Consider the following 24,965-nt stretch of genomic DNA (forward strand, 5'->3'; position numbering starts at 1 on the left):
ATATTACCCCTAACTTAAATAAAACTAGACTAAAAAATACCAAAATAAAGTCTTCCAAAACTATTTCTTTACACATTGCATAGGTTTTTTTCATTATGAGAATACATTTGTAAAAAAATTGTGCTTTAGGGAAACCCTCTTTCAGAATGGTATACAATTATGTTTTTGGATTATATAATATAGCAGAAATACTTTTCCAGCTGGTTGAGGTGTCATTTAAAAACTACTCCACGGTATATTCTGTAAGGCAGTTTACTCTGTAACAGTGCATCAACTTTTTAAAGCAGATTACATGTTTTTATGTGCAAATCCTAATGAAAGTAACTATGGCTGTTAAATGAAGAGATAATACATTATATTAATTGAAGTATAGTATTTTAGTAAATTACCCCATACATTAAAAAAAAAAAAAAAAAAAACATTACAGTAAAAGACGAGCCTTTATTTTCCGCAATAAGAAAAGCATGTCAGTAATACTGTGACAAGTTTAAAAATGATACATAGATCAGTGATAGAACAATTAACAATAGAAGTTTCCAACCTACCATCAGTGCCCCTTTAAAAACAGGTCGAACGAGTAGGGTAAGAGCTGTACTGACGGAACGTGCATTACAAGTATGGGTGGATGATAGCCAGGCGTGATTGACAATACATGAGATGAAGTATTTAATGTTTGATGGAATGAAGAATTTCATTGCAAAAAAATCATTTTCCTTCACTGGCCAGGTGTTAAACACGACCTGTAAAAGAGCACAAAAACAATGTGCTATACAAGTGTAAATGCTGCCTTTTGCAAACAGGACTTGCTCTTGAGCTTTTGCTGTACTGTTTGACTGTAAGAAGATGAACTGATCTGGTGTTTCTGGTAAGGCACCAATTACATTTCAATGGGACAGTGGGGCAGATGTGTTATCAGTGCTTTCGAGAGTCGGAAATCTGTAGGTGTGTGTGTGTAGATTTTGGCCTGTTTCTGGAAAAAAAAGACTTGCGTAATCTGAAAGCAAAGATGATGTGAAAAACATTTACAAATGAGTCTCTTAAAAAAGGAGGAAGACAATGAACACTGGCATTATGCTGTATACAGGTTAGGATATACAGTACAATAAATATAAATAGACTAAGGGAAAACTGAAGAAGAAAAAAACATTTATGGACAAAACGCTTTACATTCGAGTCAAATATACAATGCAGCATGGAGAAGAAACATAAAACCCTGCACGTTGATTCTATAAATTTGCAGAGTGAGCCAAAAAACCTGAACACGCGCTCGCAAGAAACCGGTGTTGTCCTATAAAGGCTGTCCTGAGGTCAGTTTAGACATTGAACTTCCACAGCATATTGACTCTTGCTCTATGGAGACATGCTGTCCCAGGAGAACCTTAAAAAAAACGTATGCCATGTTAAGTCTTCTAAAAATCAATCATGATGCTTACACTTCCAATTCATTTCTACCAACTGCTTACTTCTGAATGTATAGGCAGTTTAACAAGATTTCAATTTAGTATTGTTTTGATTTTGGCAAAAGGGGCATGCTCTGATCAGCTGATCCAAACCTCCTAAAAAAAAGACTTCTTAAGCACTTTCTTATTTACAATGTTAATTCTTAACTAAAGTCTCTCAATTATCCTTCCCACTTTTTGTTAGCATCAATGCGGGGCAGAGAATTTAAGAGTGCATGGAGTAATCAAAAACAACTTTTAAAAAAAAAAATAGTGGGGAGATTTTGCGAGACACTCAGGAGTGTGAGCGTCAGGAGGTGACTGTGGGTCCAACTTGATTCTGTCAACTGCAGGGCGGCATTTTCCCGCATGCTCCTTCACTTTAACCAAACTGGAAAAAGAAATTTCCAGGTCCAGAGTCTTGAAAAACATAAAAATAAAAGTTAGTTCATATCATGTGATTTCCCTTATCAATTATTCTGTGCTTCGATAAACTAAAGGATGTCTGAACTGGGCAAACATACCTGGACTAGAGTCAAAACTATATCCTCCCCCTCCTCCTTGTCCTCCGTGTCCTCCTCCTCCACCTCCACCACCACCATGGCCGCCAAAGAAAGCCCTGAAGATGTTGTTTGCATCAAAATCTAGGAAAAGATAATATAGCAGAATTAGCTGGTTACGATGAGCTCTAGGTAGAACAAGATGATTCATTAGGCTAAACAGAGTGGAGGTGAATCAAGCTATTTGACACTGAACATATCATAATACAGTGTCACCACTGCATTGCATATGTACACTACAGAGAGATACAGGAAACTAATAGCGTCCTGTACCTAAAACAAACCCTAAAGTTAAAAGGTGGGTTGTTGGGATCCATTGAGTACTCAGTACCACAAAATAAAAGATGTTTTTTTATAATGCTTGGAGTGCAGAAGTTCATATTTATAACAACCAATTACTGTGTAACAGTTAACCAGCATGGACAGTACCAGGAAATCAAACCGGTTACATGGAATTCAATTCAAGCTATTATTTACAATTGTGCTTTCCCTGCAAAAATAAGCCATAATTTCTGCTTTGAAACATTTCTTTTGAACCATCATCTTTGCATGAGGTAACAATTTGCATAGACTCTGCAAGTGTTGACTCGAATAGACGCACATTTGTTTATTTTGCATAACCTGTGTAATGACAGCCTATAAACTGTGACTCGACATTGTTCAATCAGACACAGAGAAACACAGCATAAAAGAGGCATATGATTGTGTTCTAAAATATATATACCTTTAAAATACTTTTTGTAAAATACAAATGCAGGTTCAATGTACATTTATCAAGAAAAAAAAATTGTGTAAAAACCTCTACCTCCGCCGTCACAGGAGCCTTCGTCCTCCAGGTCGTGGCCGCTGTCGTAGCGCATCTTCTTCTTGGGGTCGGAGAGCACAGTGAAGGCCTCGCCCACCTCCTTGAACTTCTTCTCCTCTTCCTTCTGAACCTCTTGGGTTGCTGCACTGTGGCGGTCTGCAAGACGATGAAGCAATACAGAAACCTTGATAAATAATCCTTCAAAAGTGTAATCAGTAATCACACTTTTTCACCGATGATTTTCAATGACTTTTCCATGACTTCTCCATGACCTTTACCTAATTTCCCATGACCAAAAACGTTACTCTCTCAGCGGTACCACTGAAAATGGTTTATTTTAACATGGAACAGGAAAATAAGATCTGAAACATGTTGTGCCTATCTAAAACAAATCAAATAGTAGGCTTACTAGCTTCTACAGGCTAAAGCAACTCAAATCTCTCACCAGCAAAATACCTCGTCAGTTAAATGCCATTTCCCGTTTCATTACTATACAGTATTTATTATCATTATAGTATTACTAGTTCGGCGATTAGATCAAATATAAATTATATTTGATGCAACTTTAGTTACATTTCCATGAAAAATATTGTTTTCCATAACTTTTCCAGGGCCTGGAATTAGTATTTTGAATTTCCAGGACTTTTCCAGGTTTTTAATGACCGCAAGAACCCTGAATCAGAGGGGGTATCCTGCATGTTGGTGCAAAGACCAAGCGACCTACCAGGGTGGTGCATGAGGGCCCGTTTGCGATAGGCTTTTTTGATTTCGTCTTCGGTGGCGCTTTTGCCGACTCCCAGCACCTTGTAGTAATCTTTCCTTTTACTCTTCTTCAGCTCCAGCTGTGCCGTCTTCAGCAGATGCTTGTGCTCTAAAAAGGGATCAAATGTGAGTGGCGAAATTCGAGCCAATCTATCAGTTAAGAAAAGGTAACCATGTAGAAAACAAACACCAGCTTACCTGACGTTTTTTCTGTCTGGTAAACTTTTTCATAGTCGCGCACGGCCTCCTCATACTGCTCTGTGTTCATGAAACTAAGAGGTCACAAAAGGTATTTTAAAAAACTGCACAATACTGAGCATACAATAAGTCAAATTGTCTTCATGTCTGTGGAACATACCACTGAGCTCTTCTTAGGTAGGCCTTGATGTAGGTATCATCGAGTTTGATGGCACTGGTGCAGTCTTCAATGGCTTCATTAAGTTTCCTCAGCTGTAGAAGAGGAAAAAGAGCCTGAACACTTTGCAAGATTGCTATTTAAAAAAGCATATAATAAGACAGCATTATTTATAAAATGCCTTGGAATGGCAATATGCCCTTTAATTCCTTACCTTTACTCCTGCCGTGGCTCTGTTGCAGTAGAGTTTAGCGTTGGTCTTGATGTTGTTGGGGTCTATCGTCAGGGCCTCTGTGTACAGCTTGTGGGCAGCGTCATAGCTGCAGCTCTTAAATGCCAGGTTGCCCTCATCTTTTTTGGCTTTTAATGCTTTGGCATTCTGATTTAGAAAGGGAACAATTCATTATGTTACTTTAAAAAACATTGACTCAAACTTGAAGTGAAATTTAAGCCCGAGTGTGTCTGTAAAAAACACAAGTTCTTTACACTGTTTTTCAAAAATAATAACAAAGGTGTGTATAGAGTGCCAGTGACACGTCCTAAAACCCGGAAGGAGTACGAGCGCACGTTTTGGAACCAATATAATTAGACCGGGCCCTATTAATAATGAATTGTCAATTGTTAATAACAATTGTTTGCCCATAATAGGGCAATAGGAACCAATGCAATTAAAATCCTATGGAGAAGAATTGGAAGTGGTAAAATGCTAACTTACTTCCGGGTTTTAGGACGCGTCACTGTGGCACTCTATGGTGGATGGCTAACAAGTCAAAACAAATCAACATCTATCTGGTATTTCTTAACTGTCTTTTTTATATATGCACCCTTTTCATCATGCCATAAAGGATTAGCCATAGCAAGTGGTGAACATATAGAAAATCTGAAAAATGTGTTGCACTGTGCCAAAACATACACAACAAAGATAACACTGGCAGAATGTCATGCAAATCTGGATTTTATTCATTCAGAATACTTGATTTTCTCAAATAGATACTGCGTGAGGAGGAAGAAAAGAATTCCAATCTTACCCTGCAGGCTAACCGAGCCTTCTCGTGATCAGGAGCCATGCGCAGAGCCTGGACAAAGAACTGCACGGCTTTATCGATGCAGTCCTCGTAGTAGAGACACAGGCCTCGGACGTAGAGTGCGTCTGCGTTCGTGGAATCCATTCGCAGGATATCACTGTAAAAGAAAGTATAGTGAAAGATCTGAAGAATCTGTACATCTAATTCCTCTTCTTAGAAAGCAACTAAAGCAGAACCTGTAAACATATTTCAAGTTAAATCAATTCAAGAAAATGAATGCATCACGGTAACTGTAACAAAACCATCATACAGCGTGAAGCTAACAGCAGTGGTTCCTACCTTGCAACGGACTGGGCTTCTGGATAGCGACCCAGCAGAGCCAGACACTCGGCCTTGAGGATTTTGAAGCGGTGGCAGGCTGTAGCCACAACTAAGGCCCGGTCCATGCAGTACACCACCTGGATCAGCACAAGAGCCCATTAATACAATTCAATATTTGATTCATTGAGCAATGAATTCAAAAATAAACAAACAACAGTGTGAAGAGAAGTATGTAAATAGTGTGCAAACTATGGAAATGGGGGATTTTAGATACGCGTTTTATTGTCACACATGTAAACAGAAGGCACCGGGAAGTTAAGATTCTGCATTTTACCCGTCCTAGTATAAGCAGAACTATTAAACACCGTTTTCAATGGACAGTAAGTATTTGTACAACTAATCAAGTAGATGCCTGTAAACTCTGTCAGCGTGTTTAAATATTGGGCTTTTACAAACTAAAGCATATTCATGGATTATAAAAGTTGTTAGAGATACCTAAATGCAAAGAAAAACTAATCGGACAACATGAACAACTGATCACATCTTAAATGGGCTGTACTGTTAATGAGTTTGGTGGGGGGGAAAGAAATGGGGAATAAAATACCTTTCTGAAATCCCGTTTTTCAAAGCCAAACTCTGCCATCCGTTCGTACTCTAGTAGAGTTGAGGCAGTCTTATTCTGAAACATAAGGACAATAATCAAAACTTTATTTACATTGTTAAGAGATGGGTTTGAGTTACAAGATTCAACGTTTAGCTTCAAGGCTGTTCTTAGTATGTTATTCAATTGAATGTATTCCTAAATGAGAATAACATGAAATCTAAAATGTTTAGGTGATCCGCACCTCCTGCAGGGCCTCTCTGTTGCTAGGCTCCAGCTCCAAGACCTTCTGAAAGCAACGATTGGCCGCCATGGCGTTTCCCAACAACAGGTGGCACTTTCCCTCACGTAGATGACCCTGGAGGACAGACGGGGAACATGTCCTACTTAAAACAGCGTGAAAACGTAAACCCACTTTTCTGTGTATCTTAGTGGCAGGCAAAGCAAAGAAATGAAGATGACTTTCAAACCGACCTTCATGAAACATTCATCCAACCGCACAGCCTGCTGGGAGTCTTCTAGGGCCTCACGAATGCGGAAGAGCATCATGAGGGTAGCTGCCCTGTTCCCATAATAACTGGCTGTTTTGGGACTGGCATCTTGAGAGAAAAGAAAGAAAACCCATGTCACAAAGGCAAAGTGGGATGTAGGGGCAAAAAAGTGATGAATACAGCAAATATATTGTATGTCCATTAAAATGGCAGAAGTCAAGTTACAGTTTTAAAATACATGGAGGGGACATGTGATGGGAAATATCCCAGGAGGGGGCAATGACTCATATGTCACTGTAATGTATTTTGCTGATTTGCTGGGAGAGGCGCAACAAAATGAGAATATCAGCATTTTTCGATAGGAGAATATGAATAAAGATTGGTCAATAGGTAAAGAGTGGTAATCTTACCTATGGCCTTGGTATAGTAGTTGAAAGCCTCGGAGTAATCTTTCTTGCTGTAGAATGCATTTCCTTGCTCTTTGAAGCCTTCAGCCTCACTACAGAAATAAATAAATAAATCAGAAATCAATGTCAAGTTGGAACAGGTAAATTATAAATACATTAGTAATGTTCTCATCAAACTTTTCAGCAATAAATCAGACAACAAATGAAAAGCACCACATAAATCACTATTTAGAGCATTTTTTGAAAACAGACCAGCTGGTTTGGTCATCTGTTTCCATCAGAGAATTTCTTGGAAACGAAGAAGAGCCTGAAAGGACTGAGTTAGTCACACCTGGAACTGGGACAGTAGCGCAGGGCACACTCAGTCCTGGAAGCTGCAGTACTAAACATAGCAGTGAAATTCACCTGCTGCAGCCCTTTCAAGAGCCAAGTGTTAAAGGGTAAATCTACACTGTCTGGTTCAAGGGAGAGGCTGCCTCTCTGTGTGACGAAGTATTCAAAAGAGTTGCTTTTGATGCCACACCCAAGTCAGTGACATCATGGGCAGTTCTTTCCATCAATTCAGATTGGGAATCAGGAGAAATTAAACCAAAAGATAGGAATGCAGCAACGATTTACTGCAAAACTGGGCTCTTTTAGTAAGACCAACACAACTTATAACAATGATTAGTGTGTGTATAAGTGTACGTTAAATTCTGTTATTTTATAATATTTGTCACATGCTGCCGGGTGATATCGTAAGCATATTCACCCTTCATTTGTCATAAGAATATTAGACTTGAAATGGTACTTTGGCAACATTTTGCCTTGAAATTTGAAGATTGCACTAGTACATCTTTTTTTATTTCAATGTTTTATATTTATTGTTGAGCTCTGACTTGGAGTTTGACCAGAAATGCAGCTGACTACTTATGTAATACATCTCACTGAACCCTTCATCAACACTTTTTAGTATAAAGTGAAATCTTCAAATCCTCTTCAATTTCAGCCAGGGGATTTTTTTTGTATTACTTTAAATGGGTCACAAAACAATTACACGTTTCCTTTTTATATTATCTGGCCGACTAATAGCTTTGCATAATTTCAGTTACAGAAATCATTCAAATATTAACACAATAGAGGGGAAACATGTCTTCTTTCAAACAATTAATTTTACATTTTGACACTAGTACAGATTAGCTTCCAACTTTTTTGTTAGGCAATGTTAGCTCAAAGTCAGACTGTCAACTTTACATTTCAGTTGCCAGGTTTTTTCAGCAGTGAAGTGGTTAATTTGTACATTTATGTGCAGCATTTAGAAGATTCCTATAAAAGAAAATGCATTTATCCAATTTGCTTTTTACTTTTGAAAACATTAATTTGGTATCACAACACTAAAGTACTACTAATTTGGGCCGTTTTAGATGTTTTAAAGTTATATAATGACTGTTTCTTGATCTGATCATTTGAGTCCAGCTAAATGCTATCTGCCTGCCTCTTCTGGAACTTTCTAGAAAGATCTAAGCACAGAAATCTGCTGTTAGGCAACAAAGAAAATACTGTACCTGTTTTTTTTTTTTTAACATGTTCAGATTTAAAATGAGTCAGTACAAATAGTTAAAAAAACTAAAGGGTCTCACATTACTAAATATTTTTAAAAAGCTCTAACCGAGCATGTGCCGAGACACGGTAATTTTCTTAGCTAGCTTCTCTTGACGATTAAGTTTCGAAGTGAAATAGAAGAAACCCACAATATGCGGACTGATGTAACCGTCACAACTACAATTATGCCACTGCCTGTTATTATGACAACTAAAAAAATGTAAGATGTTGTATAAAGGGCCGTTTTTTCCCAGGTAAAGCTAGCCTGGTTAGCTCGTGATCTCGTTGTTGTGTCCGAGCCTTGTCAGCTAGCGGCGGGTTGGTTCAGTCCGTGAATCCCGGGTTATTTTGATACTATACACACATCACAACTAAACACACACAACATTTAAATGTTTACCGCTCCAAGTCATCCTGATTAGGGATTTCAAGGTCTGTGTCCACCGGTACGTCGATGTCAACAGCTGCCATTTTTTCTGGAAAGGACGAACACGAACCTACGTCATTTCCGGTAAGAGAGCTTTTTTTCTTCAGTTTTTGAGGTCATAAGTAGGCCTATGAAAAAAAAGGAAAACGTAACGCTACATTTCTTAATGAACCCCGTCCTTTTAGGGTTGTTTCTTAGTTAAAATTAATGTTATTTAGAATCCTAAATGCGTAGCAAATAAGAAATGCATATCAGTAGCTAGAGATGTTTGTCTGAAGGAATTTGTCACCAATTGAAATGAATGAAATTATTATTTGAAAAAAAAGCAGTTCAACTCTATTACAATTGTAATAATAATAACTATTATTATATTATCATTATTAAAGATTGTTTATTATTATTATTATTATTATTATTATTATTATTATTATAGACTGATAAAAGAAAACACATACACAAACAATATACAAAACACAACATATTCTTGCATAACTTTCCCAAAGCAGGATTTGTATCACATCATCAATTATACAATATTACATAGTTATATTATATATGTGGCTTTAATCAATATTTAAAGTTATGTACATTTGCTTTTAAAAATGTATGTTCTGAAAAAGGAGGAAAATCACCAGTAATTACTGTTTTACCTTGTTACTGTGTTTGAGGTCATCAGGCTGCTATCATCAGGAATTATTACATTACATGTCATTTAGCTGACGCTTTTATCCAAAGCGACTTACAATTATCAGATGAAATAAATGCTTTGGCTTACTTTGTTTAGAGATAGTGTCACATTAAGAGCTGACACTATAGAAAAACACAGTTAGTGTATCAATACAGTGATTTCAATGGCATTTCTGTTTAATTTATACTTATACGCTCTTACTTATGTATATTTTAGATTGGTAAAAATGTATAATATTTCAGAAAAATCCCTGACATCTCCGCTCAACCCATCTTGCTTCTTTTTTTTTTATAGCAAAATACCAATAGAGGGCACTACAGTATCATAAGGTATCGGGTATGGGGCACACATTAGCATGACTTTCCCACTCAACAGTTTCCAGCTAAAGGATTGGAGTTAGAGTTCAGTGACTCTCCACAGTTGATATGCTCTACTGTACTTGATGATTCATTTTGTTAAAAAAATGTATTTATTATTTTCTTTTGCCTATGATATCCCTGGCCTTTGAGTGATCTCAAATGAGAACAGTATATTACTGATGATGCAATACTTTTAGTGTTCTTGCCCATAACTATTATCAATCATGAACTACACCTTTACTCACTGTATATCGATCAGGACTCACTTTCTTATAGAAGAGACTCATATTTGAATATGAAGGAAGAAAATACCACAAGTGTAAAAAAGACAGTACCATTTATAAGTTCATATAGAATACAGTATTGACATATTTTTCCACATAATCATTTACATTATTGCAATTGATGCACACTTACACTATTCATACATTTGACCGAGGGGCAATTAAAAACAAAATATTGCTTAAAATGATTTAACAACACAATCAGATGGGAGGGGATTTCTAAAGTAAAAGAAGATTGACTTTTAATACAATTCTCTTACAAAAATAACAGATTTAATAAAGACATCAAAGACACATTAAATAACTTGTGGATACATGATTTACATTTTGGGCAACAGCACACATCAGCGAGTCTGTTCATATGCGCAGCATCAAGCTGTTGCTGAACATTATTTATTCACACAAGTTTTTAATCTTATAACTTTAACGAAAAACAAGTCTTGAATGTATTTCCATATGGCGAGAATTCTTGGCATCATATCAGGGTGGTCGTTGATTGTCACCTCATAACACAGAGAGCAAGAGAGAAACAGACAGAGAAATGAATGTATTTATCTTAAATAAATGATAAAGAAACACATACATTTCAGACAATGGCTGTAGACATGTACATTTACTTAGAAGCAATATCCTCAGCAATCAATCTCCTTTGTCATTTCATTAGCAAACTGTATTTTTTCTTGGTTTTGGTTATGAAGACTAAAGCAGGAATGAAGTACTGTACTTGTTCTCCCAGAGTAAAATTAGAAAGCTCTGAAATTTAAAGAATTTTGGCAACAAACACTTAATTACATTTACTCACGCTATTGTATTAGTCTAGGATTATCTTATAAATAAAACTAAAAGATGCTTGTCAATATGGCTTCCAGAGAGGTCCAGACCCCAGGGATCATGCACTCAACACAAAGTCGAGGGGAAACAGCTGAGTGATGGTCCGTCCATTTTGAAAGAGGAGACAATATGGTCAGTCAGTACTGAAGTATCAATCCACACTAGGGAGTGGGCATACTGTTCTTATGACTAAAACCTGCCAAACATGACATGTTGATATGCTGCCAGCGCGTTCTGCGTTGTGTCCCGGTGTCCATTAGGGGGTCCTGTACCTTATCCTCACCGACCATGCTTGTCTTTCCTGCTAGTCCAGCTTTGGCTAGGTTATGTCCACTCTACTGTAAGTCCTCCAACCTAGCGTGGCTCATTGCTAGTAAGGAGAGAAGATAATAGGTGCATGTGTGGCCCTCAGAGGTCCTGGGGCAGGCCTGAAGAGTGTTGGGCTGATCAGGGGACCGTGGATGATGGCTGTGGGCCCCTGCGGCAGGCGAAGTCCCAAGGTTCCAGAAGCCATGGAGCACAAAGCAGCCTGATTGAGGTGGTTTGCCAGGAACCCCGCCGGCAGGGCCTTGGAAAAGTGCTTCTGCAGGGCCAGTTTAGTCTGAAACCAAAGTCACAATACATATCAAAATGATCCTGCTAACTGGTTTGCAATGAGATTCTAAGATGCTGATGATTAGCCGTTATAACTTACCTTTACCTTGTTCCCCATTTGCTAATTAACACTTAACACAGAGAACATCTTGGTAACATCATTAATTTTGCTTGTATCTAAATTGCTCATACACATGCATATACACATGAAACAACAAATGGACAAATGTAAATTCTGACTTGATGATGCCTCTATAAAAAGGTCAGAGTATCATTAAAGGCATGACGATTCACCATTTAGTAACCATCAATGTCTGTTCGAAATGTCATGGCAGTCCATCCAAGCTATGTTGAGATATTTCCGTCTGGACAAGAGTGCGTTTTACCATAACAAATTAATTTATATTTATAAACCACTAAGCAGTCATTAAACTTGTAAATATGTTGACACAAGACCAGGAATAATTGATTATGTTATTTCAAATGTATGTGTGTGTGTGTGTAACAAATTCTCACCGCTAAGATAGCACTGGACTGTAGTTTATTATAAGGGGTGAACTTCGCCTTGACAGGCTTCCCAGCCAAACGCTCTTTGTGTCTCCTGCTGCTCATGTGCTAAAAAGGGGCAACAATATAAAGTTATTCAGTCAGGACAGCGCTGATTAAGAAAACCAAATAGATCAATCTTGAATTGAGAAACACCAAGGTTAGGGTTCTGTAGTCAAATCTGTTACATTTATAATATCAGGTTAAACCCACCTGCTTCAGCTGTGTCTCTGAGTTGACGGACACCTGGCACATTTCACAGTGAAAAGGCTGGCTGGATACACCCACCAAGGCTCTGGGCTTGCTGCCCATTCGCTGCTTAATTCGACTGGTGGGCCTGGGTGATGATGACATCCGGACCCTGCGTTGTGAATGGCTGCCCTTGTGACCATCAAGCATCTGTTTGTGCTTAGAACCTGAATCAGCCAACAAAGAGGACTGAATGTTAGAATAAAAAACTAGCTAACATTAAAGTGGCATTCACAATTATTCTTGAACGTATCATTATGAAGTAAATGTTGATTGCGCATTGTAACGGCTCTACAATAGTGACACCATCGGCATTCAGATCATTTCTGTCAGCCTCTGGCTTGCGATCTCATGGGAAAATGAAGGCTCGATGTAAGGCACACAAAGGAAGAGGAGAGCCTTGAAATGGGCCTTTACTTATGAAGCTAATACAATCATAATAAGTAATAAGTAGGCTCTTTCGTCTGATACAAGACGGCAAACTTTGTATTGGCTCTACATTGTTAACAGCTGTTTTTAATTTGAACCTTTCACAAAAAAAGCCCCAAACATATACACTGAATCAAAAACTCCCAGAGAGATCTGCACCAGGAGGCATCTCAAAGAAATAGCTAACAACTCATCCAAAAATCTAACAGTATATACGGTTTCTAAGTCAAATTGGACTATTTATGGTTTTTGCTTTGGACGGTTGCCATGTTGCAAACTACATTTCGATCTATTGTGTCCTGGGTTGTTGGTAGCTCTGAGGAAAATGGAAAGCAACACGGCTGTCTTTGCAACAGCAGTGCCCACAATGATGCCAATTGGAGACATTAAAGGGGAAAGTTGTCTGTTTCCACTAAATAATATCAGTAGTATTGTAGGACATACCACTACAGTGAGCCTCCAACTGTGAGCTCGAATTGACCGTCACTTTGCACGTAGGACAGTGAAGAGGTTTTTTGTCGCTCTTGGCCTCCTTAGTCTCTTCCACCTTCCCCACCACCTCCTTCTCACCTCCCGTGGAGCTCCCCTGAGGGTCAGGTTGAGGGGCTGAACCGGACGCCGGGCTGCACTTCTCCACTGGAGGACTGTCAGAAGGTAGATCAGGAAGCTGAGAGTCGGCGCAGATTTGTGGAGACAGCTGAGGAGACCCGAGTGAGGAGGAGTCTGTGGGTAAGAGCTGTGAGGACGGAGAGGGAACCAGTGGGCTCTCCTGCACGGTTTCTGGTTGCTGCTCTGCAGGTTGGGAGGAGGTACTTGGGCCTGAGGAAAGACAAATAAACAAAGAAGTTACACTTTGAGTTACAATATGATAGGTTTTTTTATTATACGGTTAAATGTTAGTAAATGCTAAAGCAAAAAATGCAAAAAGTATGTAACGTTATTCTGATGATGGTATTGTAAAATAAAAGTTATTATACAGTATTTTTCAACATTTGTATCTACTTTAGGAAGAGATATTGTTACAATCAGTCATTATCTTTCTATATACATTACCAGCGTTCACTCAATGCCAACAAAAGTTTTAGTTGTTGAGAAAAACGTCAATAAACACCAAATATGTGGGTAAATCTTCATTATTTTGAGTTATAATATACACTGCTCACAAATCCTTTTTTTCTAGCTTTGAGATCATTACGCCTGTAAAGCCACAGCAAACAAAAGCCTGTACAGTAGAGTTAACAACAACAACAACAACTTCAACAACAACAACAACAACAATCAATAAATGAATTTTACACAATTAAGATATAAATACATATTTGACTAATGCAATCCTCTTTGTTTTATTTTCTTATCTGTCTTTTTGTGGCGCCGACCAGTCATTTTCAGTTTTTGTTCTATACCTTAATAAAGTCCTGATATTATACTTTTTGCTCTCTTTTCTCTTTAATTTTTGCACACTTTCCTCCCTTTGTTATTATCTTTTCTGAATCAATCTTCCTTTGTCTCTGTCAATTATTCGTTATCTTTGCAGCAGCTCACTCTGTCACCATCAATCAAAAACCATGGCAACCCCTGAAAGAAACAAGCTTATCATTGTGTGGATGGAAGAAAAATGATAGGGGCAGAATAAAATGGGAGGGGGAAGATCAATTATTAAAAGAAAAGCTAGACAGAGTAAAGAAAGGAAGATGGTGACTTTTCCTTATTAAAGAATGAGAAGTGGGGAGACTAAAAGACAATAAGGGCATGATCTATCATCATCTTTGTGCAGTATTCACCAAGGGGTTGGATAAAGAGAAATATACATTAGGTGGCCTTCTAAGTGAACGTAGTCTTCAGACTTGTATTCTCAGTATGACGTCAAATATGGAAATTGCAAAGCTATTTTCAAACCTACCAACATTTAAATTCAAACTTCTAAGTGAATCTTAATTTTTTGTTGCAATAAGATAAAAATGTGTTTGCCTTTGTTACTGGCCTCCTCCTCCATGTCTGGTCTCAACTAGTCTGGTCTACTACTACTTTAATTAAGCCAGATTTTGATAAGAAAACATGAAGGCGCACGCTACTCCTACTCTTCTCTCTCCCATAATGTTCTACTCCACCCTTTGACGTGCCCATTAGCAAGCGACAACACATTTCATTATAGGAAAAAGGAACTGTAAGTGGGTGTTGCATTGAGCCAAAATGAAAACTCAAAGTCAGTAACACCACTACATCGCTCCTTAGATAGCATCTATTTTTCAGGTGCTTCACATCTTTGCTTGATGGGAGTAATTAACTATCTGACATAGCCAATGATAGCAGCACAGGTAATAGCTGCTAATTAGCCAGTTGACTGAGTGACAGCTTCCCAAGCTTTAGTGCCGCTTATGTCTCTCCAATTAACACTAATTACTTAGAAGAGGGAGAGAGTGGCACCCTTAAAAAAAAAGGAAAGATTTATACCCGTTATGTCTTTTAAATTTGAGTCCGTGGGCTGCGCTCCTCCTCCCATCAGCCCCTTCTCTCGGTCTCTGTCTTTTCCAGTTATGGATGGGTTCTGTCCGTTCTTCTGCCGGTTCCTCTGCGTCTCCAGGGCCTTCAGCTTGCGAGCATGTTTGTGACCCTTGTAGTGGGCCTCTGCCTGAGTCTAGCACACACATATAAGGGCAGAACAAACAGAAGAGAACGTGAGTGTACAGTATATGAATAGAGCCACTGACATGATTACATTAATGAACGGCAGCAGAAATCAGTAAAGTGTAATCTTTCCATCTGTTCCATCTCTTTGGCTTCACATGCTTCCATGGAGTTCATGCAATGAGAATTTGACTCGAAGGAAAAGTGACATCGCCCTTTTTGATCATCATCGCCGTCACGGTTGTGCACAAATGAGCATCAGATGACATCTCATGACCATCCTCTGAGCCCACTGCCTCATCTCCCCACTGATTCGTTTTGACACAAAATGGCCCGTGTCCGTTATATTCTGCCACAGAAAATGACCTCTGTGCCTCCCTATCAAGAGAGGAAACAAATTTGTGGCAGTGCGAACACAGATGCATGCGGATAAGGGATCCCAAAATGGCTCTTGATGGCTTTAGATAAAGCTTAATGTATTCGACAGAGGATCTAGCCAATAAAAGTGCACCAACATAGAAACAAAACATGTGAAGCAGAACACAATTATCTGGTAATCCATAAACAATTAATATTTCCACACAATACAGCAAATATTTATTTGACATGCTCTACTTAGCTTCAGGAAACAAACAGCAATATTGTAAAGCATTTTGTTGATTCATTTGTTTCTCAAAACAAATACCTTCACAATAGGTTATATAGCTTTCCTGTTTATTATTCAATAACATTTTATGATCACTTAGCTTAATTCATGAAAAATGAGCAAACTCCATCCCGAGAGGCTGTTTAAAAATGTTAACTCTTTGTAGCTAGAGGAAGAAATATATAAGAGTAAATGTTTCGTATTCATTGTAAGGATATCAGGTGTTACAATAGGACTCTGAAATGCAAACAGATAAATGAAATTCATCAGTTATTTATTTTATTTTTTACACCTTTGCTTTTTTATTTACTGTGGTATCTCAAGTCTTCTGAGAGTTATGACCGACTCTCTGAAGGTGAAACGTTCTGAAAGCTTCATTGCCTGGAGAAACCTATACATGACATAAAGTATACAAAACAAGCAGAAGTCATAAAAGATGGGTCTAGAGATATTCTAGATTGTTGTTATTGTCAACCAAAAACCAAAACCAACCATTTATTAACTTTACACATTTGTTGAGCCCCATTTCCTTAGTTACAATGAACATGGGCACCGTAACGTATATTTTAACAAACTGGCATACACACGCTAGACTGTATGTGTATTAATATGTGTTTGAGTAACACGCTTGACATGACTGGCTGTTTAAAGAAGTAATTTAGATACACACAATAATATTTATGTGACATTTTTTTATATTTCAATATGGATGTCCCGCAGCCAAGGTAGTGATGTTGAGTGGACTTTGTTCTTTTCATGAGATCTGATAACAATAACAAGAACGCAAACAGAACCAGTCTCATAATTTCAGATCGCACATTTTTTCAACACAAATGCCGTTCTGTATATTGAAGACACAAGTGCACTCCCTACACATTGTCACATATTCTGCATTTTGAACAGTGTAACAAGACTTGGAGGATCTAGCTTCACACGAGGCCGTTAGATAATTTGTCATTGCTCAAATTATCCAGTTTCCAGGCACACACTGTACAGTCTCTGAGCTCAGTGTGCAGATCTTTCAGTGACTGTGTGCACACTCATGGAGTACGATTCTCCCCATCAACACTTTGCATAAACCTTAGGCTGCTACACAAACAGAAAGGGTAGGCTACCACAGTGGGTCAAAGTGTGTGGCGGGGGGATACAGGGCTGAGCAAAGGGTGAACGACCCCTTTGGCTGCGTTGAATGTCAGTGCACACTAACCATTCAGCGTGATATTCAACTCAGAGGGATACATCTGCTCCCATCCGCATACTGCCATACTATCTGGCATGCCAGTGTAGTATGAGTTCACCATAGATCCTTAGTTAGAAACCTGAAGGAGCCTGTCTGCTGATTCAAGCTGCTTTATGCATTCTCACACCACTGATGCCCAAACCACTGTCCTAGACAACAGGGCAGAATATCATGTGCGATCCTTCAGGCTTGAATCTTTCATGCTTTTTTCAATGATTTTAGCAGCAATAAAGGAATAATTTCAAAATCTTCAAGTCTCTTCTTTTTCTTATGCACAACTGTCATGTACTATAAAGAGTGGAAATCATTTTCACAGCCATCCATCTTTGTCTTCATATAGAAGAAAAATATTTTACTGTACTTGCAACTAGCGTAATTTTCGGACTATAAGGCGCACCTGAATATAAGCCGCAGCAGCTAAATTGAATGATGTGTACATATTTAAGCTGCACTGGACTATAAGCCGCAGGTGTTTTAATGTTTAATTACCATATGTAAGGGTTCGTGCACAGAGGGGATTGTCGGGAAAGAGATGGCTGTTTGAGGAAGCTCCCATTTATTAACATTTCAACAAACAAGTTGCATATTTGCATAACGTATTCAAGTGTTACCATTTAGTGCAATAGTAGCTACAGAACATGTACTGTGTAAACTGTACTGTATCACATAGCGTTTCAGACACACAAACTTTTCAACTGTCAAACTTAAACGGTGCGCTCCCAGCGCACGTACCGGCAGTGATCTACAGCAGTGGTTTTCAACCAGTGGTACGGGGACAAACTGTCTCGCTCTCGTAATGTCTGTCTGACTTGCTCTCGTTCTGTCTCTCGTACCACTCTCGGTTCCACTTTTACTTTTGCGCGCTACCTGTCTCACTCTTTTCCGGCCTCCAGCTATTCCTGCTGGAGCCCGCCGCTTAAAGGTGGGGGTCCGCGGACCGGCCATAGAGCCCATAGAGTTAAAGGTGGTGGACTGTAACCTATAAAATCCATAGATTTAGGAGGTCCCCTAGTGGCCGTTAGCTGTAAAAATCCATATATTAGCCGCACCGTTATGTAAGCAGCAGCGTCGAAAAATGGGAAAAAAGGCGCGGCTTATAGTCCAAAAATTACGGTATATACCGTACATAATATCTTACTATTGCCATTACTTGTATTTGTAACCTACTTGTACTTATAGTTCTTAACGAAGGCAAAATGTAATTTTGTTTATATATCTTAGCATATTCATATATACCTCTTACTGTTTATTCTATATATTACCACTATGCAGGCTGTAAGTATGCTTCTGTTTATTTGCTTGAGTTGATTCTAATAAAATTCCACATTGTGAATTCACTTCTTGAAAACCATCTCTCTATATTTATGTGGTTTGAATTCCTCTCTTAAAACATTTGTTAAATTAGGTTTGCTAGTGGTCTGGCTCTAGGGATGCTGGTCTTTTGGTCCACTGCTCTGGTACATACTGAAATATGTTGACAGCTGTGGATTGTTTATGGTTCACAGAAATGAAATCCTAATGACATTTCTGATAATGACTCATAATGACCATTAAAATTCAGCATGATCGACCACTGTTAAATCTACTGCTGTTGTTAGAAATCATGTTAGCTTTGGTTAACAATCCTAGTTTGTATCAGACTGTGGATTTCCAATGTTTACATTTAAATGACAACCTGAAGTTGTGTGTCAAATATAAATGACTGTGAAAATGAAATCTACTCTATATACTACACAGACAGTGAGTATAAAATATGAAAAGACTTGAATTTATTTTTTAACTATTCCTTTAGTCAATATTCTCTATCAAGGGCGTTTCCCAGCCGCTCTGGGCACCCTGTACCTGCCTGTAACCCGGCATCCAACTCCCGGGTCAACCAGCACCCTCAGCTCAGCTGCATGTGACACAGAGGGGGGAGGAGACAGCCTGTTAGCTAGAAACACATTTCTTACAGCAGCATCACTGTGTCCACAAGTCCAGAGCAGAGAGAAGAAGACACAGAGAGAGGAAGAAAGAGGCAGATGAGGAAGTAAGGGAGGTATGGACGGGCTCAGGTTGGTGTCCTGCTTTCTTCAAGTTTTACAAAGAGGAGTCATTGTCATTCCACCAGGTTCCTCATGACAATATAAATGCAAATATGTATAAACGAAGTCCATAGGCACGAGAGCCAAATTAATAGAAATAAGGAGATGTGATAAAGAGGAAAACCGCATAGAACTAGCTCACTGGTTTCTATTGGTCTATTTAAAAAAATGGAAGCTTTAGAAATATACTGATACGATGAAAAGCCCGCTTCAAGATTGTTTTTAGTCGAATAGGATGCAGAAAATATAAAATATGTTGAAAATTTGTGGACGCTTGAGTGCAAAAATGGTCAGAAATTGGGCCTTAGGCTTAGATGACAGGTCACGAGACAATAAGTGTTTGTGTTTTAAAGTTTAGCAAAGCAGTCTTTCAGCTATAACATCAAGGGGGTAATAGGGTCTAACAGTCAGTAAATATTCTCTAATTGACTTTATTATAATCAAATGCAACCCCAATTGGTGTTATTAACTAATGCCTACATACTGCAGAAAACAGATAAGAGTGCTTAAAGGTGTTTTTTTCACCTTTCCCCAGTGATTTAAAAAGTAAATCCAGACCTTTCTTCAAGCTTTTGTCCTATCCACTTTCCAAAGTTCAAAGGACGCTCAAAGGGGAATAAATCACATTTGATTCCCTCTGTGATATCAGGGGAAAGAACTGAATTGAATGAAGTGTCTGACTCACAGTGGAGTTGAAGCGCAGGTGACAGATGTTGCAGGAGATGATGGGTTTCTTCTTGGGTGGAGCCACGCCAAAGGTGTGGTTGATCACTGCCTTCTGCACTGGGTCCATCTAGGAGGGGAAAACAAACACACAGAGACACACATTTTTAGTTTCAGAGTAAATGCAAACAGGCAATTTCAGTTAGCCCAAAAATAACACAGTGACAAGTAACGATGTTGGGGGCCTCCTGCTGCGATAAAGGCGTAAGGCGCACTGTGTGTGAAATGACATCTTCAATTACAATATGGCCATGACTTTTGGAACGTGCTTTGGTGCTTAGTAGCTTAAATCCGGGCTTTACGCCATTATGAGACGAGGGGGAGGGGAAAGGGGGTTTGGGGTGGTGTGGGTGTAAATAACTGAATACCTGTGGTGTAGCTATTTTCACTTAGATTGAAGAATTAGATATTCACGGAGAAAAGAATGAATGCAAGCTGTTTCTATTTTCGGAATAAAATATGTAGAAACTCCTTTCTTAAATTAACATTTTTTAACTCTTTATTACTTATTTTGTTTATATTTGTAACCCCTACAGGGAAGCTTTGTCAGTTGATTCATATTTTTAGCATCAGGTGTGAGACAGGTTTTTTTTTTTGCAGCCTCCCACATGCCTGAAACATCGCATTGCTCTGACTGACTCATAAAGGGTTAAGCTAAATGTAGACTATGGCAGTCTGTCTCATCTACATTTAGAGTGTGTGTGTGTGTGTGTGTGTGTGTGTGTGTGTGTGTGTGTGTGTGTGTGTGTGTGTGTGTGTGTGTGTGTGTGTGTGTGTGTGTGTCTGTGTGTGTGTGTGTGTGTGTGTGTGTGTGTGTGTGTGTGTGTGTGTGTGTGTGTGTGTGTGTGTCTGTGTGTGTGTGTGTGTGTGTGTGTGTGTGTGTGTGTGTGTGTGTGTGTGTGTGTGTGTGTGAGTGAGAGAGAGATTATTGTTATATTCAGAATGTCTGGACAGTATTTTTTCACCACTGGGCAAAGTTATATTTATTTAACTTATATGTGTAGCTACTTTGTTAACATTTCAAGTAAAATAAAGTTGTCTTTTGCAAAACATTCCTTACTTTTGAATAGCCCTGCTCCACAGCTTTATTTTTATATATTTCTTTGTTTATACAATTGAGTGTACTGTAGCTCAATTATACTGTAATCTAAAAAACAACAACTTTTTTGTTTGAATATATGTTTCACATTTCTATGGGGGATTTTGAGATAACAGGAAACAACATTTTTACGAGTGAAGAGGAAACACTCGGAGAAGCATTTTAACTCTCTAAGCCACACTGAATCCAGTAGGATTTTAGTTTAATGTTGCCAACAATATTCCTGAATGTTTCCTTGGGTTTGGAGGTATAGAAATCAGGGTTCTGTTTTGGAAGGAAATCGCTTTTTGAGTGAGTATTTAGGATAACATGATCTTTATATACAGTCTGTAGGTGTGATATGGTATCTTACCGCGCTGAAGTTGGGGAAGAGGCTGAGCGGCGAGGAGCTGTTGACCCTGAGCGGCAGGAAGTGCTCCAGCTGGGTGTGAGGCCGCGGCTGTAGGGGTCGGCTCGGCAGGTGCAGCGCGCCCAGGAGAGGGTGGAGCTGGCTCTGGGAGAGGGCACCTGCAGAAGGGAGGACCACACGCTTATTTACTTTATCCTGTGAATCGATATTTGGAGGGACACAGATTTCCCCCATTTGTATTTGACACAACCAAAGCTGAACATCCTTATACACTCGAAAGCGTAGAGACATATTTTAACTCACGACATATGATATAAGGACCACAGTGAAAGATTCACTCAGTAGAGCTTTAATGACTTCAGGGGCTCAATAGAAGGGGATACATAATGAGAGTCTTTGTGTGGCCTTTTCCTGCTTAATACGTCATGACAAATGTCTCTGGCCTTTAAAAACAGCAGTGGAGTGTGTAAGTGAATTCTGTTCTTCCTGCAAATGGGTTAGTCGACTTAAAGAGAAAAGTGCTATATAAGGAGGTTACAAGGCTTAAGAAACTCAAAGACTGTACATTATCAATTTAATGAATATTAGTTAGCTGTTTGTTCCTCACCCATTTTATGTCTTCATGAATATTTTACTTTACTTATGACGTGTTTGTTTTAATGCACCCCATGGCAGTTTGCCAAAAAAATCTCCTTCCACATGACCTCTTGTCTCATCACGCTTAATTTTGGTCAGCCTAAGGTGCCGTTTACACGAGAAAAAAATGGGCTGGATCCGCATAGTTTCTCTTGCGTATGGCCCTTTCGTTTACACGAGGCCGTAAAAAAACGATAGAAACGGACCCCATAAACAATAACGGGTCCCAAGGTGGATAGATTTGCAAACGAAACGCTCTGGGGGGGTCAAACGTCTCCGTGTAATCGCCTCTATACGATCATTTCCCTATAGATGAAGCCATAGCCCCGCCTCTCCCCACCTCTGCTGCTCACTGCTGTAGCATGGTCAGTAGCTACTGTCAGTACTGTCAGTAGCTACTGCTAGTGCTACTGCTACTGACCATGCTACATTATGTTAGTACAACATCTACAGCTCGACCATCCATGCTACAGATGTTAGTGCAAAATCTACAGCTCCTCTACCACAACCATCAGCAGCAAATTGGAGCACCAAATGGCCCCAGAAGAGGTTTTTTTTGCTAAATCTGTCTAAAAAGGTCAAATATCACTTGTTTTGCATCAATCTTGATACAGGGTACTTATTATATGTTGTACTTTGAATTCCTAAAGCTTTTAGTCCAACGGTTAGTTTTCACTACAAAATATTTTTTGGACGGACACTATAATTTACAGTTTTTTACCATGTTCAATCTGAATTTTCTTTAAAATAAAAAACATCTATATTGATCATTCTGACTTTTCTACATCCAACTCACAGGTTTATCATTACTTTGAGAAAAAATATTATTAATTTAACCCTTTTAGAAGGGAAGATATGGTCATTTGTTCTGGGAATGTCATTTTCGAGACTGAAACCTGAAAAACAGGCTTGGGGCTTAAGAGGTTTTTAAGTAATGTCACTAGAAGTGTCTTCAAATTATATGAAGTGTTTTTTTCCATTTCAAAGTCAGAGCTCTACTTGGTATGAAGTTAAAATCTGTGGTTACTGAGGGTTGAGATTTGGCCTTGGTGGGACGGAAAATGTCAAGAGGAGCTGAAGGGAGCACGGGCTGGTGGGAGGAGATTTCTGCATATAAAAACTGAATGAAATTAACCAATGATGCCAGAAATATTAACATAACAGATGACGACAGGAGGAAGAAGAGAGATGACTCACTCACGTTTGATTTGGGAAGATATATGAATGTTTTTTGTGGCGTACAGCACCCAAACACTGATTATAATACAGTTATTCTCCTGCTCTTTAAAGATGTAATGCAGACATTAAGTTGATTTCATTTGATAGAACTGGAAGCTGCAACAAGAAAGCAATTTCCCCCAATTTTCTGCCTCTGGATTTCAAGGTTTTATCTCTGGGGATGAGACAGGATTAAAAGTCTTCGAGCATTAGCATGATTTTTCTAATCTGGTCCCATATTCAAAATGGTTCCTAAAGCCTGAGCAGCACACAGAGGAAGGGGAAGGGGAAAGAAAAAACAACATTTGCAGGCTCAAAGAAATTGTATGAATAGTACTGTGTAGAGGAAATACTTAAAACAAGCGCATGACTTTAGCAGTCATATAAAAAGAGGTTTACAGAGATCAAAGGCGTTGAGTTGCTCCATGCAGGTTTGCCAGTGTGTTTTTATTCATGTATTGTTTTTATATTGTTTGTTGTCAGAGCCTTCAATGACAAAAAGAGCAGCATTGTTGTGTTGGTTTATCATCGCTTATAGCTGGAAAATACCTCAGGGTCATTTTGGAAAAGCTTGTTAGAATTAGTTTTGAATCTGATTTAAAATAATCCAAACAAACACTTTATATGGAAGGGAAAATGGAAATGTCCTTTTTAATATTAAACATAATCTAAAGACGTGCTCTGTGATGTCAAATCTAAGCTATTGTTTAGCATGCAATGTTTACCATCTTCACCATTTTCGGTTTTAGAGTGTTGCATGCTAACATATGCTACCACTAAGCTATACATCCAGCTGTGGCTAATGGGAAAGTCATTCATTTTTATTAGTCATAAACCAAATTATTGGACTAATCAAATTAACCCCAAAACTCCCACTAAGCTCACCAGTTAAGGATTCACCTCAGAATAGCACTGACTCACAATCTAAAACAAGAAAGACACAACTGAACAAATTAAAGCTGCCTGTCTGCAACATTGAACAGCCAACACAATGAAAAGTGAATATCTATCTGATTCAAAGCATTGAATGAAAACTGGCAGTTAAATCTTTGTTTCTACAGACAAGAGAAGGATCTGACCAAAAATACAGCAACAATCACCTCGGTCAAAACACAAGAGAAAGGACGAACAGAAGAGGAAATACTACACGTTATTCAAGACGAGATAAGATTAACATGTGAAGCGATTTTCACTATAATCAGCTTCTTTTTTTTTTTGGAGTTAAAAAAAGACAACACTAAACGTAACACCTAATTAACCTAATGAAGCCAAGTTGTTACATCAAATAGCCTACATAATATTACTCCTGTCCTATTTCAGCACAGTTTGCATTGTTCATTCAGGGATTTACAGGCATTCAAGCATACTGTGTACTCTTTGGATTAGAATTTGAAATTATTGAAGCTGATTATTACTGTTGATCTGATCCTGATGTGCAGTGCAGATCTCTGAGGAGAACACAAATGCACAAAAACACCCAGAGGTTACATGTGGTTACTGATTTCATTTTGTTTGTGATGAATTCCAATTTCATTTAAATGCTCCGCCAGGACCGTTCATGTTCCACTGATGCCAGTAATGTGTATTGAAT

The 24,965-nt window shown here is 38.6% G+C and overlaps 2 protein-coding genes across 6 annotated transcripts in view; both read right to left on the bottom strand.

Annotated features, from left to right (window-relative positions):
- Positions 1-421: 421 nt before the first annotated feature.
- On the bottom strand, positions 422-8,853 carry LOC307025116 (dnaJ homolog subfamily C member 7-like). 2 transcript variants are annotated; one of them, XM_079659709.1, is made up of 14 exons: positions 8,748-8,853; positions 6,770-6,858; positions 6,343-6,467; positions 6,113-6,226; positions 5,872-5,946; positions 5,286-5,404; positions 4,950-5,103; positions 4,136-4,300; positions 3,925-4,016; positions 3,765-3,838; positions 3,529-3,675; positions 2,805-2,960; positions 1,964-2,083; positions 422-1,859 (listed from the first exon to the last, which is right to left on the bottom strand). In XM_079659709.1, the coding sequence occupies exons 1-14, from the start codon at positions 8,816-8,818 to the stop codon at positions 1,822-1,824; spliced, it is 1,539 nt and encodes a 512-aa protein (XP_079515835.1). In that variant the 5' UTR covers positions 8,819-8,853; the 3' UTR covers positions 422-1,821. The 2 variants fall into 2 exon arrangements, with proteins under 2 accessions (XP_079515835.1, XP_079515834.1); XM_079659708.1 differs by having other exon boundaries at positions 2,799-2,960.
- A 1,288-nt stretch (positions 8,854-10,141) lies between these two features.
- Positions 10,142-24,965, bottom strand: part of LOC307023817 (zinc finger protein 385C-like) — a 61,938-nt gene continuing 47,114 nt past the window's right edge. For 3 of the 4 annotated variants that reach the window (XM_079657394.1, XM_079657395.1, XM_079657397.1), the window contains 7 exons: positions 21,524-21,678; positions 20,035-20,142; positions 15,206-15,389; positions 13,199-13,573; positions 12,290-12,492; positions 12,047-12,145; positions 10,142-11,537 (listed from right to left, as the gene is read on the bottom strand). In XM_079657394.1, coding sequence (XP_079513520.1) covers positions 11,307-11,537; positions 12,047-12,145; positions 12,290-12,492; positions 13,199-13,573; positions 15,206-15,389; positions 20,035-20,142; positions 21,524-21,678 — 1,355 coding nt within the window. In that variant the 3' untranslated portion in view covers positions 10,142-11,306. The remainder of the gene's footprint in view (positions 11,538-12,046; positions 12,146-12,289; positions 12,493-13,198; positions 13,574-15,205; positions 15,390-20,034; positions 20,143-21,523; positions 21,679-24,965) is intronic. The other variant, XM_079657396.1, reaches the window with a different exon arrangement.

This window comes from Notothenia rossii, assembly GCF_949606895.1.
Source record: "Notothenia rossii genome assembly, chromosome: 11".
NCBI classification, from domain to species: Eukaryota; Metazoa; Chordata; class Actinopteri; order Perciformes; family Nototheniidae; genus Notothenia; species Notothenia rossii.